Raw genomic sequence first — 20745 nt, forward strand, 5'->3', positions numbered from 1 at the left:
CAACAATTGTTATATTTCTAAAGGCACACTAAACTAAAGTTTGAGTTGTTGTTGTTGTTGTAGTTTGTTACTCATAAAAGAAATATGAAGCTAGCTATTGTTGCAAAACTGTTTCAACAGATAAAGGCACAATTGAAAAGAAAGTGATAAGACGACAATTGTTATATTTCTATCTAAGATGTAATTTAAACTACTTCAAAATATGTTCAAATTTGTGTATAGAGAATTCGTACAATTTCAGTTTCAAGGAATATATATTGTAAATATTTTTCATTTTAATTAATTCTAATCTTTTGCCTATCCACACCAATTTACATGTATATGATATACTATTAACGAATGATATTAGGAAATTTGCAACAAGGATATATTAATTAATAACTTCATATTCTTGAAATATGACTGTTATATTGACAACTAGAATTAGAAAATTTGCAAGATATATACATATATTAACAACAAGAACAATTCGATTTGCAAGTGAATTAGTTGAAGTGAAAAAGCTGAACATGATAACTCACAAGTCTTAAAGTGACTATTTGCAACTAGAATTAAACAATTTGAAAGACAGGCACGTATATTAACAACAAGGACATATCCATTTGTAAGTGAACTAGTTGAACTGAAGAAGATAAGCATGATAATTCACAAGACTAGGGGGACTATTCAAAAGTAGAATTAGACAATTTGCAATACAAATACGCCCATTAACAATAAAAATATGTCTATTTGTAAGTGAATTTATTTAATTTATGAGCACAATAATTTACAGGTCTGGGATTGATGGTTCACAAGTGGAATTAGGAAATTTACAACATGAATATGTCCATTAACAACAAAAATACGTCTATTTGCGAGTGGATTGCTGTGATTCGGCTTACCATGCTGATAGCACATGTTTAACCCATCATGCATGGCCTATTGCCATGATTCCTACCACAAATTTTGCATTCCTTGTCCTTCCTAGAAATGTCAATACTTTCTCATTTGTTCCCCCTTATAGGCCTCTTATTCAAGTTAGGCCTTCTCCTCTTTCTACTATTGTTGTAGGAAGTTCCCTCTGGTGTAATTCTTATAGGAAGTCTCTCGATCCTAAGGGTTGTCTTAATCTGGCGATAGTGATTCTGGCTACTCTTGGTGATTAGGCAAGCTTCTACTACCTTATTGAAACCTCAATATGCCCAGGGCTACTTTTTCTTTTAGTTTTGGTTTCAGGCATCTAATCATTTTCTCCATGAACTACTATTTATCATTCATATATTGAAGGTAGGTAGAGCATTGGGACAATTTAGTGTACCTTGCTAGGTATTTATCAAAGGATTCATTCTCTGCCTGCCTCACGTTAAGGAATTCTGCTTCTTTCTCGTCTCTTATCAATCACAGAAAACACTTCAAGTAAAACTGCTCCTTAAATATCTCCCAGGTACTAGGGATTTTGTTAGCCTAGGGAACTATTTTAGTATTCCTCCACCACCTATCAGCTTCTGCTTCTAACTTGTAAATAGCCATTTGAGCTTTTCTTTCTAACAAACACTCTAAGACCTTAAAAATTTTCTCCAGCCGAGTTATCTAGTCCTCAGCCACTTGCACATCAAGGGTTTCCTCAAAAGTCGATGGATTATGCTTGCAAAAGGGCATAATCCACTACTGCAGATTGTCTTGTTCTACTATAGGCTATCCCCGCTCACCTGCTAGTTCTTGAGATTGGATTGGTTGGGTTACCCCGACTGCTCCTAGTCTAGGTTGATCTATTTGTGCTATAGTGCTACTACTATTATGCTATTATAGCATCTCTCTCCTATTCCTATCAAACTTGTGTAGCTTACATCTCTTGTATTGTTCACTTTTGTTCGTCTAGCCTATTGAGTATCACTTGAATAAGGTCAACAGGGGGTCTTTCCTATGCTTTCCCTGCTTAAGCAATTCTTCTTGCTCTAACCATTGTTGATTATCTTCTTAACTACAATAGGAACAGAGCTTTTATATATATACACTCCTTATATTGCATTCATACTTATGTATTTATAGCAACATAGTCAAAAGGATTATTCACAATTGAAACCAGTCACAACTAGTCACCACATAGTTATACAGCTACTAGTCTAACTATTTATGATTGAAAAGGAAACATAAAAGTAGATATAACAAAAGCTCCAGAACATCCACCAGGTGGTCAAAAGTACACAGGTCAATACTATCACAAATTTCTTTTATCTCGTCCTGCCAAATCCAGGTCTCTAGAAGTACTGCAAATAAAGCTGCTCCCCAGGAGGTCTCATCCAAAGTCTGATCCTCTCTTGACCACCTCATGTAATAGCCTAACTTGGTAGAGAAATTTAAGATAGATCATGGTATACTGATTCTCTACTTTGTTAATGTGTCGCCCCCAGAACTTGAATTTCTTTATTAGGTCTTCAAGTGTCTAGAATTCCTTCTGTATCAATAATGGTCTCTTCTTTAAAGGTAAGGCCTTTACTCCACTAGGACCTACCTCGTTAGGGTCTGGTCTAAGCACTAGAAAAGTACTAGGTCCTGTCTTATTGTTGTTTGGTCTAGATACTAGGACACTCTAAGCATCATTAGCTATATTCATATCTTGTACCACATTAGATGCTACCATTGATCTATCATGCTCTGGTAATCTAAACATGTACTCTAAACCCGAGTAATAGTTTGTAGAAGAGACATGATCCTCTTCATCCTCGAATCACCAGTTTGGATATGGTTCATTAGCCATCCTCTGGTTGACTATCTCCTGTGAGTGGCCTCTTTCACAACAAGCCATAATACTATCTTTCCTTGCAAACTTACCTCCTTGATAATAAATTCACTAATTCACAACACATTTTCCGCAAAATAAGAACGTAAAATCACATGCCAGAACCTTTACTCTAATACTAAAAATGTAACACCTTAGCTTTTAACCCTTTTTCACATTAAATAAAAGCAATTGGAACTACTCATTAAGTCTTTAAGTTGGAACAAATTAAATTTCAAAATAATTATTTTCGAGTTACTATTCATTATCACCTTAAGATTGGCTCAATTTTAAAAAATCATAACTAAATTTAGAAAAATTGAAATTAAGTGGCTCTAAATTCTATTTGAAGCTTGTTGAATGATCTTCAAGGGTAAAATACTCTATGGTTGTGAATTCATTACACTTATGCCCAGTTTTCACGCAAATATACATTGTTCATATGGTCAATTTTTTTTATTTTTTTTTTCAGAATTTATGAATTCATTACACTTGTGCCCAGTTTTCACACAAATATGCATTATTCATATGGTCAATTTTTCATTTTTCCAGAATTTATGTCTAATTTTGGATGGCCATAACTTTTTGTACAAAACTCTAATTTTAATGAATTACTACTCTTTTAAAGCTGCAAATAAGATCTATTCAACTGCCAAGTTTCATGATCAAACTCTTTCATTTGCTCAGAATTACATGGCCTCCAAAATAGTCTCAATTTAGATCACTTCCATCCCTTTTAAGTATCTTTCTTGTTTAATTATACCATATCAACTCATGGGAAGCCTTTATGATATAGCACACCATATGATTATATTTCAATTAAGTTACACATAATAAAGTAATCATTGAGTCACCAAGATATAGTCATTGCACATTCTCATGATATTGACCATAAGTTCATACATAGCACATATCAAATACTCTTCATGCTAATGCCACTTCCTTGCCTTTTTGTTTTGCATTTGTAGCCCCTAAATGGTGTTGATTTAAGCATAGTGGGAGAAAGATTTCATAAAAATTTCAGTAGCAAAGAACCACAACTAAAATATTAAAAAAGCAAAGCATATCAAGCTATATGTCTCGAACCACGTGCCGCTGCCTTGTGTTTGTAGTCTCGAACCATCTCCACTCTGCAGACACTCCCTAGCAAAATATCCAACTCTCCACATCAGTAGCACATATTCTAACCCATCAAACATAGTCAATCTCCATGATCCTTTCCATACCATTCACAAACCTTGGCCATCATGATTATGTTAAAGCCTCCTAGATTACCCCATCTTCTAGGCCTTCTGCCCAAGCTAGGCCTCTTCCTCTTCCTTCCACTGCTAGAACTTCCTTCCTGTGCAGTTCTTGAGCCTCTTCTTGCTGAAATACATCTCAACCACATCATAGCATATAGCACACATAGCATAATCAACGAATTCAACAATAAAATTGTAAGTTCTTACTACCTCTTAATAAGCTTTACTCCTTAGTTCTCTTTGCTTGTTCTTGAGCCTCTTTTTGCTCAAATTTAGTGCCTATTATTTACATAACAAGGGTATTCTAAATCAACTTAACAATTCCATTAAACTCCTAACTTAAAATCCTAGATTTTAGTGTTTTTGCATAATCTTTCTTAACATAACTCTCATATGTTTTTCCTACATGATTTTTCATGTAAAATCCATATTTGAGCTTAGTTTATTAAAATCCAATTCTTTCCCATTAATCCCTACTTGGCCAAAACATAGGGGTTAGAATTCAAAATTTTTATTTTTAATTGTAATACTTCCAAACATATTTTCTCCACATAGTCCTACAAAATTTTATCTTTTAAATTCATTAGAAGCATCAAATTAACATGAATCAAACCCTAGCCTCACTAACCAAATTTGACTGAATAGGGTGCAACAATGTCACAAGTTATAATTCTTTCAAAAACCAAGTTAAAACACCAATTTCCAACCATTTACTATCCTCTAATCCATATACCATTCTTAGATAATTCATATCACATCATATGACATTTTGGGTAGCATGGTTTCCCTAGGGTTTTAGCCATTTCTAATTATCCAAATCAATTCCAAATTATGCACTAATCAAGATAATTAAATCCTTAATGAGTGCTTTGGCTTACTTTGGATGATTGCTTGATGATCCTTTGTCCTTGTCCTTCCTTATTCCTCTTTCTTTTTGTCAATTTCAAGAGCAAACTTCTCCCCCAATTTTTCCCTTTTTGGCCAAATTAATGAATTATGGGGTATTTATGGACAAATTTTTTACTTGATTTTCCTATTTTGCCCTTGGTGAAATATTATAATTCCCTTGTACACTTGTTCCTTGATATTGTCTTATCCTCTATGATCATGCCAAATGTCACGCCACTTATTAATCTTGTGATTATAAAATAATATTTTATTATAATTTATCCACTTTCAATTATGCCCCTAGACAAATCGTATAATTCCATCCATGTCCTCCTCTTCCAATTTGGTGCCAAAATAAGTAGAAAAATTGGGAAAAATTTTATCCCACCAAGCCTTGGATTATTCCAGTGTATAATCTCTCAATTTGATTAAATTTTTCCTAGATCCTGTCTAATCTAATATTTCTAAAAATTTATTTACCTAAGCCAATAACTTTCTTTTAATAAGGAGAGGTTCACCAATTTTTCTTAGGTCAAAATTTGACCTGTAACTCCTCCTATTTAATTTTTTTTGAAATCGGTCTTTTATTGACTCGACTTTAAATATTTTAAAGCTAACTTCTATACTTTCAGAGGTCAAGAATAATTTTACAATGAGGGTTTTGCTTGAAATAATTCATTTTGCCTAATTTTTTCTTAATTACCTAAAAATACCAATAATTACAAAAAATTTTAAAATAAATTATTTTTACTTTGTTTTTACCTTTTAGGCTTTAAATATTATTCTAGAGCCTTTATTCTATTTTTTATAAAATTTTAGAAATTTTCAGGAATTTCAAGCACAATTTTCATTTTTATCCTTCTTTGACCGGAACTTTTCAAAATGACAGGCCGGTATCTACCGGAATTTCACTTTAAAAGTTATTGCATCTCTATTTCTACTACACTGGCCGGCCCATGGTTAGTCTTAAGTTTCTCATTTTTCAAGTAATAATTATCACGATATGGTATTTTCAGCCAAACCAAGCTGAATAACACCATTGGGATTATCAATTCCGCTTGTTTTCAGCCAAACCAAGCTGAACAACATTATTGGGATTATCCATTCTGCTTGTTTTCAACCAAACCAAGCTGAATAACACCATCGGGATTATCAATTCGGTGGTACCGAGAGTTTTCGGCCTTGACTGTAGGATTAGCCCGAAAGGAAAATACGGCATAGAGGACGTATCTGTAGGTGATAGAAGAGTTTGAGAAAACAAAGACCGTAAAAGGAAAAAAAAAATCAAGAAGGTGAGCGAGGATGAAGTAAAAAACTGAGAAAGATAAATCAAGAAGACAAATGGCCTGATTGGGGAGCAGCTACCATTGAAGGTTTCAGACAGAGGCTGAAGTACAAACAGTAAGAGACGGTGCCAAAAAGCAAAGAGACGGAGAGGAGAAATCAAAGGAAGAGGCAGCCATATTGAGAAGGATATAGATGCAGTGACCTATGGAGCATAAAAGATTGGGTGAAAATGAACAAAAGGAGACAACAAAGTATTCCTTTTTAAAAAGAAGTAGAAGGGAGCAATAAGCAAGGGGACAAATGTAAAAGTAACAGCCACGGTCCTCCCATGGGAGCATCGAAGACGGAAACTGCTGAGCACAAATGTGATTGAATCGAGGCAATTTTAGGAAACTGTCAGTTCATCGCCCACCACTTATGGCACTCACGACTGGGAAACCCTATAACTCCCCACGACGCTGCGAGATAATGGAAATCGTGAAGAAACCATGGAGAACTTATGGCAGGACCGAACATAATACAAAAGTGACAAAAACGGGTGGACACGCCGCAAGTAGCGATACAAGAAACGTAGATCCCCTAGTGTGTGGCTAGATGTCATGCAGTGAACCTACTAGCGTCCATCCTATTATATAACTAATAGACTAATAGATAATAGATTAACAGAGAGATTTAATTTTTTTAAAAGAATTATTAAATGTCATGCTCCAAATAGTCTAATTTTATGATCGAAATTTGATGTTATTTAAAAATTAAAGTTTTTTTATTTAATGTAACTATGTTTTTTTTTAGTTTACGTAATGGTAATACTTTAAATTAAATGATCAAATTTTATAGTGTGTGTATATATATAATGTTTTATGTTTTTAATTTACCTTTTAAATGATTATAATGATTTTCAACTTTACATGTTACAATGTGTGTTATACTGCTATTTGTGAATTCTACATTTGAGAACAATTTTTGTAGCCAAAATAAAAAATCATTTTAAAAGCTCTACCTACTAATCCAGATATATCCGTAGTAGCAGTGGGCTTTTGAAAAGTAAATAGCGAGACCACTTAGCATTCATTTTAAAAGCTCTACCTACTAATCCACTTTTTCCCCGTAGAGTTTGGTAAGAGAGAAATAAAAGAAAAGAGGGAAAAAAAAAAATAGTGAACACAGAAGTGGAGTTCTAAAATTTTGCTAAAGAGAAAATGTAAGAGCAAAGAGTAAGAGAGATTAATTAAAAAATTTTAACCCTATTTTCTCAATTTTTTAAAACGAGCACGTTAAATGTAAGTTAGGATAAAAGTCAGTTAGTATAATATAATTATGTTTAGATTGACTTTTATAAAAGTCATTTGATAAATTTAAACTTGTTTGAATTGATAATAAAAAAGTAAGTTTATATATAACGTGACTAAAAAAGATTTGAGTTTTATAATATACTACCTCTAGTTCTTAATATAAAACTTAATTAACTAATTTGAAAAGATTAATGAAGTTAAATAAATTATTTTAAACTATTTATATTTATCATTTTTGTACAAATTCATTTGTTTGACTTATAGTTTAATATGTAACTAATAATATACATAAGTGTTTTAGAAGTTTTAGAGATATCCTGTAACATATAATATAATTAAGTAATTTTTTTAGCTTTCTTAATCTATTCAAATTAATCTTTTAAGATCTTATCTTAAGGAGTCAAGGTAATATATGATATGTATAGTTAATATATAATATGTATACAAGTTGATAAATTTTAGAAAAGTAATAAATTAAATTAATTAAACTTTATTAGTTAATTCTTTTCATCTTAAAAAAAAACTAAAATTAGTGGGTCAAGATAGGACCAATTTAAATACTCTTATCTTCTTTTTTCATCTTTATTCCCTCTTTCTCTAGGTTACAAATACCAAAAGCTCAAATTCTTCGCGTTCCATGCCAATAAATTTTTTGCCAAAGCTTACCCAAACAATTTTCAGGACATATTTAGAATAGTTCATAAGTAGTTTTTCAATCGTAATTTACAGAATATAAAGTAAATATGTAAGAAAAGTTTTATCTTGATTTACATAAAATATACTTATAGGTGATTTTAATTGTGATGGCGAACAATAACTCTATCTCCAAATAAGCTTCAAACTATGACACGTCTACCTTCACGATTTGTTTATCAGTCAATTAATAATTAATACTACCTCCGGTCCTAATTATAAGACCCAGTTGACTTATTTGAGGGGATTAAGGAAGTAAGTTAAGTTAGTTATTTGTAATAAATAAGTGTTGTCATTCCTAAAATATCCTTACTAATTAAGTGTATTGGTTAGAACTATTATTATTAGAAGGACTATCTTGGAAAAAATGCATAAATATGAAAGAAAAAATAGATTGGGATCTTATAATTAAGATCAAATAAAAAATGGTCTTATATTAAAGACATGAGGTAGTAGTTAATTAATAATCATGGAGAAACCCTATCTCCGAATTCCCACAACGTTCGCTTGGCTGTGTCTAACCTTATAAATCTATCACACCCCTGCTGCCGCCGCTCCAAGTCCTCGATCGATCTTCTCCTTTGTCTTCACTCTCAGAATCTCCTGGCATCTCATTCATGGTGTAGAAAGAACTCGACACTGTAGCGTGAACTCAAACTATCTGCTTTCTCTTTTCGAGTTTGGTGTTCGAGCGTGTAGAACGAGTTCGAGTGTTTCAGGATACGGTGTTTGTGCTCGAGACTCTGTGTGAACTGTGAAGAATATTGTGAATCTTTGTCTCCGGTATCTTCTGAGTCTTGCCTTTGGAATTTTCCTTCTACCCTGAGTGTGATTATGTTCACCAAGTGAGTGAGAATCGGATTTCAATGCAATGCGCTTAAAGTCAGAATTTTTTATCTTTTCATTTCTAAAGAAATAATTTTAGTTGCAAGATACCGTGTTGACTGCTTGAGCTGTACTGCATACATCATTATATAGACTTCAGTCTTGATTTCTGCCGTGAAAAATTTTCAAGTGAGGCGTCTTTGTTCTCTTAATTTTTGAACATTTACTTCAGCACCAGCCATGCATCCACTATGATTCTCTATTTCTCTAACCATGGCATAGGGAATACGAAAGGATGCGACACCAAGAGGTACCTCTGGACTAGCAGATTCTGAACTATAGATTCTTGCTATTTCTCGTAGGTTCCACAATTTCCTACTTGCAAAATATGGTTAATCTGCATCTATCCATCATGGTTTTCTTGTTGTTTATTCACTATGATGTTCTGAAATTTCCTATATCTTAAAATATTTCGGGGGTGCTCGATGATGATTGATTTGCTTTAACCACACCGGATAGAGGCTGTGAAGGGCACAAGGCCCGTTTCATTGAAGTGATAAATAAACTTCTTGTGCTTGGCATTGCTTGATGATTTCGTTTTCTAAAAGAAGAGGATTAGTTTCCTTTTATTTAGAGAATGAGAGAAGGCTTTGTCAAGTTCTTGGAGTGTATTGGCTTTGGTGTTAAAGGCTCTCCCTTTCAAGTTCTCTCATGTGGAAAACCTTGGCCTTTCAACTGAGAGCAACTATATGCAAAACTATTTAAATTCTAATTTTTTTATGTACACTTTATAATTTAGTATAAGGTGATTAATGCCTGTTGTTAACTAGGTTAGGTTTGAGTGCTAGAGATTAAGACTAAAAAGAAGTTACTTTTGAGCAATATATCTTAAAAATTTGCGTAGTTTTATTTTTCTCTTTTATTGAAAAAGATTTCCTCCCATCTTTATATTTGTCTTGTAAATTGACATTGGGTTTTGTTTTTCACGATGCTTGAGAGGTGGATTAGAAAAGCATTTTCCCCTAACCAATCATGGCATGGAAATCATGAGCTATAATTATTGGACCCCTTTATATTTGTTATTGGCTGGAGACTTGCCTTAGTTTTTAGCGTGCGTCACTTTTTGGACTCAATCTCTTGTATTTCTTTTTCGGAAAAATGCATACAAACCATTACTACTATAGTCTATATATAACTTTTTCCCTGTTACAATGTCACTTATGGCCTGTCTGGTTCATGGAATATGTGGGAATGCAATGGAATGTCATAGTTGGGAATGTAATGTAATGTAATGACAATTATAATAAAATTGTTTGGTTCAACATTACGAATGATAAAATTTAATTTATTATTTTGTAGTTAATTAAACACAAATAAAACTAAAAGGACAAAGATACCCCTAAACTCAGATAAAATTTTAATTAGGTATCTGTTTGCTCCTTCTTCCTCATCCATCGCCGACCCTCAATGCAGCTTCTTTGAATGTAATGTAATGTAATGACAATTATAATAAAATTGTTTGGTTCAACATTACGAATGATAAAATTTAATTTATTATTTTGTATTTAATTAAACACAAAAAAACTAAAAGGACAAAGATACCCCTAAACTCAGATAAAATTTTAATTAGGTGTCTGTTTGCTCCTTCTTCCTCATCCATCGCCGACCCTCAATGCAGCTTCTTTGAATGTAATGTAATGTAATGACAATTATAATAAAATTGTTTGGTTCAACATTACGAATGATAAAATTTAATTTATTATTTTGTATTTAATTAAACACAAATAAAACTAAAAGGACAAAGATACCCCTAAACTCAGATAAAATTTTAATTAGGTATCTGTTTGCTCCTTCTTCCTCATCCATCGCCGACCCTCAATGCAGCTTCTTTGTTTTCCATTGATCAGTTTATGGGCCCACAAAACAGCACTCACAGGTGGGCAAGGTTCTTCTTTTCAGATCATGAGAATAGGAGTGTCTATTGGTTTTCTTCTGACAAGCTTTTGTATTTTGGATTGCATCTCTTCCAGCAAAATTGAATCAAAACCAGATAGAAGTAAAAACTATTTATCAAAAAAATAAGAAGTAAAAACCAAAACGAGGCTTAGAAGGCTGATTCATTTTGTGTTCTGAAATTCTTGAAACACCTCTCCAATGTGTCATCTATTCAAACCCCAAGTACCATTTCAGATCAACCTCTCTCTCTCTAAGTGGAAAGTCCAGGAGTGAAAGCTGGAGGAAGATTTTGAAGATGAGTGAGAGATCAGGGTGGAGAAATATGATGGAAAATGCAAGGATAAATAATGTCTTTTCTTAAATTCCCGCCTGTTGTAATCCTTATTCTTGACCTTTAATAGTGTAATCCCTATTACATCATTTGAAGTAATCTTGATACATCTTGTAATCCGCTTTACAACCTAAATGTCCGAACCAAATGTGTGAAAGTTGGCATTGCATCAGGATTACAAGGAATTTAGATGCAATGCGTTGAACCAAACGTGCCATTAGTCTTTGACTTTTTATTCTATGATAAATTCTAGAATTCAAACAACAGAGTAATCCAAAAATGGGGTCTCGGATTTTTTTACCATTGAGCTCTCATTACTTGTGAAACTTTTAGAAATTGTGTTTGAGCTTTTGGTTTTCTAAAGTCATTGTGTTTGTGTCAAGTGGGGATATCTTGGTTGGCAGCATTTTTTTTCCCATCAGATAAGGATCTTGGTGCTTAAATGTCAGTTTGAAAAATTGAAGTCCTTACATGTCATTATGTGTCGTTGAAGATACTCGAGTGTCATTTGCCCTTGTATTATTGACACCTATCTTATTTGTACCAGTGAATGATATTTCGTTTTATTGACAGAAAATTTTAAATTGACTTAATTTTAAAACTTTAAAAAAACAATTTAAGAGAAATATTGTAATAATTCAGAACTATGTTCTAAACTCTTATAAATCTTAATTGTTTGTGGACTGCTCGATGATGATTGATTTGCTTTAACCACACCGAATAGAGGCTGTATAGGGTGTAAAGCCTCTTTCATTGAACTCAGAAACAAACTCGTGCTTGACATCGCTTGATGATTTCATTATCTAAAAGAAAAAGGATTAATTTCTTTTTCGCTTAGAGAATGAGAGAAGGCTTTGTCAACTGTCAAGCACTTGAAGTGGGCTGTGTTCAGTGATAAAGGCTCTCCCTTTCAAGTTCTCTCACGTGGAAAACCTTGGCCTTTCAACTGAGAGCAACTTACCCCTTTTAATGCAAAAATATTTTTTAAAAACAATGCAACAAAAATACCTTAATAATTCAGCATGATGTTCTAAACTCTTGTCAATCTTGATTGTTTGTAGACTGCTCGATGATGATTGATTTTGCTTTAACCACACCGAATAGAGGCTGTATAGGGCATAAAGCCTCTTTCTTTGAACGCAAACAAACTTCTGCTTGACATTGCTTGATGATGTCATTTTCTAAAAGAAAAGGATTAATTTCCTTTTTATTTAGAGAATGAGAGAAGGCTTTGTCAAGCACCTGAAGTGGGCTGTGTTCGGTGATAGAGGCTCTCCCTTTCAAGTTCTCTCACGCGGAAAACCCTGCCCTTTCAACTGAGAGCATCTTACCAGTTTTTATGCTAAGATAATTTGGTAGTTGTGATATATGATTTAGAATTAATTTATTGTCTGATGATATTTAATCCATGGTGTTATCTAGGTAGATCAAGGGTTGATTGGAATCATTTGGTTGACTGCTAGAGCATAAGACTGAAAAGGAGAAGCTGCTTTTTTCTTTTTTCCCCCTGCGATTGGTCTTATTTTTCTGAGCGAAAGATATTGTGTTGCTGTATAAAAGATAGAAATATTTTTGTCATATTTTTATAGTCATCATTTAGCAAGAAGCATATATTTAATTTTTTTATTCTAAGTGTACCTAATTTTTTATTTATAAAATTATTTTTTAGTTTATTCTACACATTAAACCATGCTTATAAGATGGAATTTGACATCTCTTAGTGTTGAAAAAATTCTCATCCCAACCAATGATTCATTGGATGCTTAACAAGAAGGCAAGAAATATAAACCTCACTTAAAGCATTCTCTTTGATAACACAAGCTATGAAGGTTGTAGCATTGAAAAAGGTGAAAAAGAAAAAGTGCACGCAGCCCATTTGTTTTCCATGTTTCCATTTCATTGTAAAAGTTTCCGAGTGTGGGGATCTGCCGTGGTTTCCACTACTGTTGCTCAAGATCTAGTTTGAAAGTGGGTTTTTGGTGAACTTGGGATTGAGTTGTGCTGTTGATTGTAACTGAAAAATTCTGTACAGGTTCGCGGAAGAGAAGTGAGTCTGGAGAATTGTTTCTTGCTCAATTGAGCATCATGGGAAGCATGTCTGAAGGAGAATCCTCCACAACCATTCTTTATTTCTCAAACCAAAGCATTGGGATTGCGGAAGGATGCAACACCAAGAGGTACCTCTGGACTGGCAGATTCTGACCAATAGTTTATTGCTATTTCTTGTAGGTTACACAATTTTTTTCACTTCCAAAACTATGGTTCCCTTCTGCTTTCTCTTTGATAATTCATTACAAAGTTCTGAACGTATGGGTCTCAAGTGTTTGTGGCTGCTTTTATGATGATTGATTTGTTTTATCCAAAATGAATAGAGGCTGTATAGGGCATCGACTTTCTTTCCACTGAAGTCAGAAACAAACTCGTGCTTGGCATTGCTTGATGGTTTCATTGTTTATGCTTCATGCGTTACAATGGTTACTGGTTAGCATTGATGATTCGGTCATGGGTATGTATATATGTATGGAAATTGAATAAGTATCGCATGAGAAATAACTTTTAAGTGATGGTTTATTATTGTATCATTTTATTTCAGGATTGTGATCCTCTTGTGGGTAATCTTTAAGATTTTTCATGTCTGTTCTATGCGTGTAATGATTTCAGAATCTTTTTTCCAGCTTTCTGTAATCAGTACAAATTACCTTCTATTGTCCCAATCTTTTTTATTTTTCTCTTCCCATGTAAATTTTATGGTTGCTTCATATGCATGTCCATGTGAATCCAAGTTGCAGTTTATAACACCACATGTTTAAATGTTTTTGCTTATGCTGGATCTCTATTTTCTTGTTTCAATCTGATCTGAATATTTGTAATTATGCTGGAACAGGGACCCTCTGTTTTTATTTTAAATGGCTAAGGTTCTAGGATGTAGAGAGGTGCCATTTTCTGAAACGAGAAATGGGCAAGTGCCTGCTTTTTTAAATATTTTACGAAGTTTGGGCAAAGAGAAATGCTTGCCTTGATAAGACTAAACCAGAGCAATCAAATACCCCGAAAGACAACCCCATATCTAAATTTTATCATCAAATTGTCCAATCTTTCTTTAGAAAATGTAGCTGATATAGACAAAATCACCAGAATTATTAACAGTCATCCCTTTCCTGAAGAGTCTCTTCAGCCTGCACTTCACCAGCACATCCCTCCTGCTACCCTCTCTCCTTGTTTTGTGGAGAATGTGCTGGGGCGGCTATTTGCATCTCATTCCAATGGTCTTAAAGCCCTTGAGTTTTTCAAATTTTACCTTCATCAATCCCAGTCTTGTCCAAGTTCTGAGGCGTTGAACAAGGCACTTCATATCCTGACAAGGATGCGTTATTTTGACAAGGCATGGGAGTTGCTGGAAGAAACCAGAAATACACATCCTTCCCTGATCACACTGAAATCAATGAGCATCATGCTGTCAAAAATTGCCAAATACAAATCCTATGATGATACCCTTGAAGCATTTAGAAGGATGGAGAGTGATATATTTGTTGGGCGTAAATTTGGCAGTGATGAGTTTAATGTACTTCTTAAAGCATTTTGCACACAAAGACAAATGAAGGAGGCAAGGTCGGTGTTCCATAAGATGTATCCTCGATTTCCCTCCAATACCAAGACCATGAATATCTTGCTTTTGGGCTTCAAGGAATCAGGTGATGTAACTGCTGTTGAACTATTCTACCATGATATGGTTAGACGAGGTTTTCATCCTGATACCATAACTTATAATATCAGAATTGATGCATACTCTAAGAAAGGTTGTTTTGGGGATGGTTTGAGACTTGTGGAGGAGATGGAACGCAGAAATTGCGTTCCCACAATAGAAACAATAACCACATTGATTCATGGAGCTGGGCTGGTTCGAAATTTAAGCAAGGCATGGCAATTATTTAACGAGATTCATCTGAGAAACTTAGTTGCTGATACAGGTGCTTATAATGCTTTGATAAGTTCATTGGTTAAATCAAAAGATATTAAATCTGCGCTTTCATTGATGGATGAGATGATTGAGAGACACATTGAACATGATAGTGTGACTTATCATACAATTTTCTTTGGACTAATGAGGTCTAATGACATTGGAGGTTTAATTGAATTTTATCACAAGATGACAGAGAGAAACTTTGTTCCAAAAACAAGGACGGTTGTTATGCTGATGAAATATTTCTGTCAAAATTCTCGTCTTGATTTAAGTTTAACTTTATGGCAATATCTTTTAGATCAAGGATATTGTCCTCATGCTCATGCTTTAGATCTTTTGGTCACTGGGTTATGCTCAAGGGGTATGTTACAAGAAGCTTTTGAGTGCTGCAAACAAATGTTAGGCAGGGGAAGGCACATGAGTGAATCAAGTTTTCTAATGCTTGAAAGGTTTTTAATCCAGGCGGGTGATGTGGACAAACTGAGGAAGCTTGACCAGATGATAAAAAAATTGGAAACTATCTTGCCTCCATCTAGAGGGCATGCAAAAGGTATTTCTTCCTCCAGAGAGAGAATTTAGCTTATTGTATTTTTCATAATACCAGTATGTGGAGGTAAAATAAATATTTTTTTTAAATATCTTTTACAAAATTATCCTATTGGGAGGATCTTTTCAGATGAATTTGCGGCCTGTATGAAGTAAAATTTTGTTCAAGGCAGATCGGCCTCCAAATTGACAGAGCTATTTTAGCACATTTCAATATGGGGCATTTAATACTCTGTTTATCATAATGCTACATTGAGAATTTTAGATTTAAGGATTGACATGGATTATCGCTTAGCAGGTTACTCGCGGGTGAAATTTACGACGAAGTATAAAGGAGGTTTTTAAACCAGAAATACATTTTGTTAGAAGAAAAAGAATATTAATACCAATCCATCGAGCAAGACCTAACGCTAAGTAGCAATCACCAAAAGTGTTGGCAAAGTGTAGAAATGAAAAGGCAAAATATCAGATATAAGAGTTAGATAATTAATTTGTAATTTGGTTAATCACAAGTAACGAATGTGTTATCAACACGGTCGATGTGAAGTGGAGGCTTCAAATGGGGAGCCATGATGGTGGAGTGATTGATCCCAAAAACATTTAGGAGGTGTTTGGTTATTTTTATATAGATTGAGATAAAAAATTTTTCACATTTATTTTTTATATTGTAAAATTATTTTTAAAATTGTATTTCTCTAAAGAAATTCTTTAATACATTGACCACAATAGCCAATTACTCCTTAGCAATAATGAATTTTTTTATTAAAGGTCAAATGGTCGTTACGAAGCCGAGCAAATGTGTTAGCTGATTGAGCAGCAAATTCAAAAAAAGAATTGACATATTTAAATTCTTGAATAGCTGACGTTTGGATGAAGAACCGAATTTTTCCCCCTATGTTGAGAAGGCAAATGATTATATGAGCCACTGTTTTTTTTTTTTTTTAATTAAAAGACCAAAATGCCATTAAAATAACAAAAATCATTACAATGTAGATTCTAAAGGAGGACAAGAACTTAAAAAAGAAATAAACGAAGGAGATAAATAATAAAGCCCATATTAAAACTAACAAAGCAGCTTAACAGTTGCACAAAGTTTTGTTTGACAATATTACTTGATCCTTCCAATGATTGCTTGCAAGAAGAAATCTGCTTTTTTTATTTTATGTCTATAAATCAAAGGTTGTTGATTCATTATCAAACAAAGGAGACCGAATAATCCATTGAAAACTTGCTCTCACACATTTGAAGGCAAAGGAGGAATCACTTCAGGTTAACTTTTTCCATATAAAATGTTGAATAGGTTGAGTGTGGAAACATACCCAAATATGGCAAGAAGCATTTCTCTTATGCTTAATTATGAGTAGTCATCAATTAAAAAGAAGGCTCAAAATTAAGTGAATAACAATCAAATCATGGATCCTCAACTCAAACATCCAACAAAATTAAAGGTCAATGATGAAGATTAACGGGGTTTGGAGTGGATTCTTTTTGTTTTTTCCTCTTTTGTGAGCGTCGTGCTTGAGGAGGTCACTGATGATCTCATATGATTTTTTACAAATACTGAGATTTTTTTTTAAAAAATATCTAAAATTTGTTTATAAACTCATATACAGCCAATTTTAAACGGTGCAATTCTTAACAACTTATTTTCAATCATGTAAAACGGACACTTCACCCTGTTGGAGGGAAAAAAGCTAAGGTCATTAAGTATATTCGGGCATAAAATTTTGAGTGATTTTTCAGCACTTTTCTTTTGTTATTTAAAATATTTTCTCTCTTATATATATATATATATACACACTACCTCTAGTTTTTAATATAAAAACTTACTTGACTTTTCTCGATTTATTTTGTCTCTCATATTTATTTATTTTTTTAAGATAGTTTTTATAATAATAATAATTTTAACTAATACACTTAATTAATATTTATTATAAATAAGTATTCTTTAATCTATTTGAATTAATAAAACTAGTTTTATGGCGGAGGTAATATAAAATATTTGCATATATGAGGACTACGGCGTATTTGTCGGCGTCTGCTCCTTTCCGGCTGCCCTAGCTCCTCCCTCCCCGGCTCTTCGCGGTTCTTCCTCCCGCTTCATCACAATCGCAGCTGCTTCTCTTCGCTCTTCAGTAATCCATTCTTTCGTTCTTCGCAGGTAACCTCATCTTTTCGCCTCCAATTCACTGCTCTTGCTTCTGAATGGGTGATTTCGTGTTGCTTGGATTCATGAGCGCTTCTTTCTCGCCGTCTTCTAGCATGAATTTTTTTTTTCATTTTTGGTATTTTTTGACAATCTTCCGATGAAAGATTGTAATCTGCTGGAAAAAAGTTTGATGATGTGTTTGATTCTCCTAGCACTTATCACTCTATGAATGAAGTTTCAGTATTGTAAGTCCTTAGACTTGTCCGAAAACACTTTAGCTTTCCTCGCCCCTCCATAAATTAGCGGGTTGTTTTGTTTATTTGGCTTGGAATTTCGTTTTGAAATAATCTGAAATGGCTATACTCTGTTTTCCTGCCAAACCAAGTCCATGAAGCTGATTTAGGACCCAATTTACAGCTTGCACGCAGCTAGCCAATCCAATTCCAAACATTTGAACTCTGATTTTACAAGTTTAAGGAAACAAAGGTGTGATTCAAGGTTATGATATGTTTGTCCAATCAGCATGTAGTGAATAATTGGAGCAATGTTTCTTCTGTTTCACTTGTATGATGTTTCTGTGTTATTTTACTAAAGCTTTTGATTGAAGGTTACAATTATAATTATGTGGAAGAAGCATAATTTAGGGAAGGTAAGATATTGGGTCAGCAAGAACCATTTTGCCATAGAAACCTCTAGGTAAATCACAGTCGAAACCACCAAATCAATTGCATAAAGAACCCTAAACCCTGTAATCAGATTCAGATGTGGAATTCTGAACCCTATGAACTGGAAACTCATGAACCCAGAATGTCAATGAAGTTTTGGATGCTGCGAAGGGAATTGTCTGTGCTAAATTAAAGCAATTTAGGAAGAAACCATAGAGAGAGCTAAAAACGACCCACAAGAATTATATTTCTTCAAAAGTTGTTTTGCCTGCAACCTTCTTAAACCGTTTGAATAGGCTAAATCTTATAAGGAAACTTAAGTGTCCTTGCAGGCTATATTAAAATGAAATGAAATATGTAATTTTATCTCAGAAAAATAAAACCCACTAATTAAATAACGCACAAGTTCTTATAAACATATAACTTCAATAATGAAATCACTTGTATTGAACATAACATACTTATTTACATGATGGGTGAAATAACATGCTCTACAACTACTTCATTTGGACCTAAGCCTTGTCTTCACCTGCTATTAATATATTGACTGGTTTGAGGCCTTTATTCGAGTTGCCTTCCATGGCCCATGGAGGTCTCCTTAGCTCTTGATACAATAAGTTTTTGTGTGCCTCATTTCGTAACATGGATTTAGATGTTGTGATTCTTAACTGGCCTGATTGGAAAGACTCTATTTGCGCTTGTCACTTTCTCTCTGGCATTATTACCCTATAAGATGAGAGATACGGGGAGGAACACTTCTAGATCTGGTAAATGTAGTCATGAAGCGATAGACAATCTTATTCATTGAGACTTTATGAGGCTGTATATCCCGCATTCAAACTTCAACAATGCCTTGAGTTGTTCTTTTCAGTAGCTAATGATAGTGCTTGTATTCTAGACTTCGATAAATGAAATTTTACTCCCTGTAAGAATTTCAGTTCGCTCGTTCCTCTCCAGGTTCTAAGCTCCGTCTTTCCCCAACATTCTGTCCCCTTCCCCCCCAAACAAAAAAAAACCAACCCAAAAAAAAAAAAAAAAACCACACCTCTGTTTCTACCTTTCTTCCTATTTTCCATTCTGTTTGCAACTGTGCAAGTGTGTGTTGCATCAGCTATTTAAGATTTTGCTCGTACGTGTTATATTTCTATTTAGTGACATGTACACTGAACATAGAAGGGAATAGAAAGAAAGGCAGGCATGGATGAATATTTCCTATGCGAGCATCAGGGATTTATAAAATTGCTCTGCATTGTTCTTCATGTGGATTAATGTTCCTTAGTGATCACATGAAAAGTGAGGATTAAATTCATATTCACGAGTTGATATTGACATTTGTAAATTGTAATTTTCCCCCTTAAGATTTTCACACTTACATGCTTTTTAAATCTAAATGCTGTTAACATTTTCTTGGTGGATTGCTTTGGTTGAATTGTAGGATAATGGGGCGGAAGGCTGGTGGACTTTATATTAACCCTAAGAGATATGGTTCACTCCATAAACCTTGCATGAAGGAAATGATGACTTTTCTCAGCTGTATGGCTGTTAACCAGGGTAATAGTGATGTGTGTACTCGGCAGAAAGAATTATTAAAAACCTGTTTGGATTCGCAGGTAATATAGATTTTTATTCTAATAAAAGCATGCTTGTTCATTCTTCTTTTTGTCCCTTCCTTTCTCTATGCTTATTTTTTCCAAAGCGTGTGTGTGGGAAAAGGAGTGCGAAAATTTATTCACTCTTGTTTGCTTCAGAGTAAAAAGAACAGAAACGCCTGGGGAAGTATCAATTATCAACTGCAAAGGCTTAACAGGGGAAGGAAGTAGTCTGACGTTCTAATTTGAAGCATTTGTATGGTTCAAGTCCAGGAATTGCCCAGCGTAGCCATTTTGGTGCTAGTTTGGATGTGATGCTAGGAGTACAACTTGTAATGTCTCTTGGAATATTTTTTTATGCAAATTCAGATGAAATTTCTGTATTTTAACTTTTAGGATGTCTATCTAATTTTGAAAGTTAAAGAGGATGTTTTTATAATTTGAACAACATTCGAGGAAGATTTGTGTAATTTACCTGATAAGAAATTATTAAAATAATGTTCTCTTATGCATAATTCTTTCATGCACAAGAAAAAAAATAATAAAATTTCTTTCATAGCC

The 20745-nt window shown here is 33.8% G+C and overlaps 2 protein-coding genes across 10 annotated transcripts; both read left to right on the forward strand.

Moving 5' to 3' along the window:
* Positions 1-8688: 8688 nt before the first annotated feature.
* LOC114757775 (pentatricopeptide repeat-containing protein At3g61360) lies at positions 8689-16073 on the forward strand. 8 transcript variants are annotated; one of them, XM_028946855.1, is made up of 4 exons: positions 8689-8945; positions 9270-9345; positions 13307-13451; positions 14159-16073. In XM_028946855.1, the coding sequence occupies exon 4, from the start codon at positions 14282-14284 to the stop codon at positions 15812-15814; it is 1533 nt and encodes a 510-aa protein (XP_028802688.1). In that variant the 5' UTR covers positions 8689-8945; positions 9270-9345; positions 13307-13451; positions 14159-14281; the 3' UTR covers positions 15815-16073. The 8 variants fall into 8 exon arrangements, with proteins under 8 accessions (XP_028802688.1, XP_028802690.1, XP_028802689.1 ...); XM_028946857.1 differs by lacking the exon at positions 9270-9345 and having other exon boundaries at positions 8689-8803; positions 8882-9007; XM_028946856.1 differs by lacking the exon at positions 9270-9345 and having other exon boundaries at positions 8689-8803; positions 8882-8945.
* A 1748-nt stretch (positions 16074-17821) lies between these two features.
* LOC114757777 (uncharacterized) lies at positions 17822-20692 on the forward strand. 2 transcript variants are annotated; one of them, XM_028946860.1, is made up of 3 exons: positions 17822-17942; positions 20031-20205; positions 20344-20692. In XM_028946860.1, exons 2-3 carry the CDS (start codon positions 20035-20037, stop codon positions 20413-20415), a joined length of 243 nt encoding a protein of 80 aa, XP_028802693.1. In that variant the 5' UTR covers positions 17822-17942; positions 20031-20034; the 3' UTR covers positions 20416-20692. The 2 variants fall into 2 exon arrangements, with proteins under 2 accessions (XP_028802693.1, XP_028802692.1); XM_028946859.1 differs by lacking the exon at positions 17822-17942 and adding an exon at positions 18090-18175.
* Positions 20693-20745: the final 53 nt, after the last annotated feature.

The sequence above is a fragment of the Neltuma alba genome, unplaced genomic scaffold (assembly GCF_004799145.2).
Source record: "Neltuma alba isolate B1F8T4 unplaced genomic scaffold, ASM479914v2 tig00010631_pilon, whole genome shotgun sequence".
Lineage (NCBI taxonomy): Eukaryota > Viridiplantae > Streptophyta > Magnoliopsida > Fabales > Fabaceae > Neltuma > Neltuma alba.

What these genes read in the sequence shown, in the direction of transcription:
- LOC114757775 (XM_028946854.1), top strand. Translation starts at nt 14,282, where the DNA reads ATGCTTGCCTTGATAAGACTAAACCAGAGCAATCAAATACCCCGAAAG.
- LOC114757777 (XM_028946859.1), top strand. Translation starts at nt 18,156, where the DNA reads ATGAATGAAGTTTCAGTATT. An exon ending in ATGAATGAAGTTTCAGTATT is followed by an intron (nt 18,176 to 20,030) that starts GTAAGTCCTTAG and finishes GTTGAATTGTAG; the next exon opens with GATAATGGGGCGGAAGGCTG. An exon ending in AAACCTGTTTGGATTCGCAG is followed by an intron (nt 20,206 to 20,343) that starts GTAATATAGATT and finishes TGTTTGCTTCAG; the next exon opens with AGTAAAAAGAACAGAAACGC.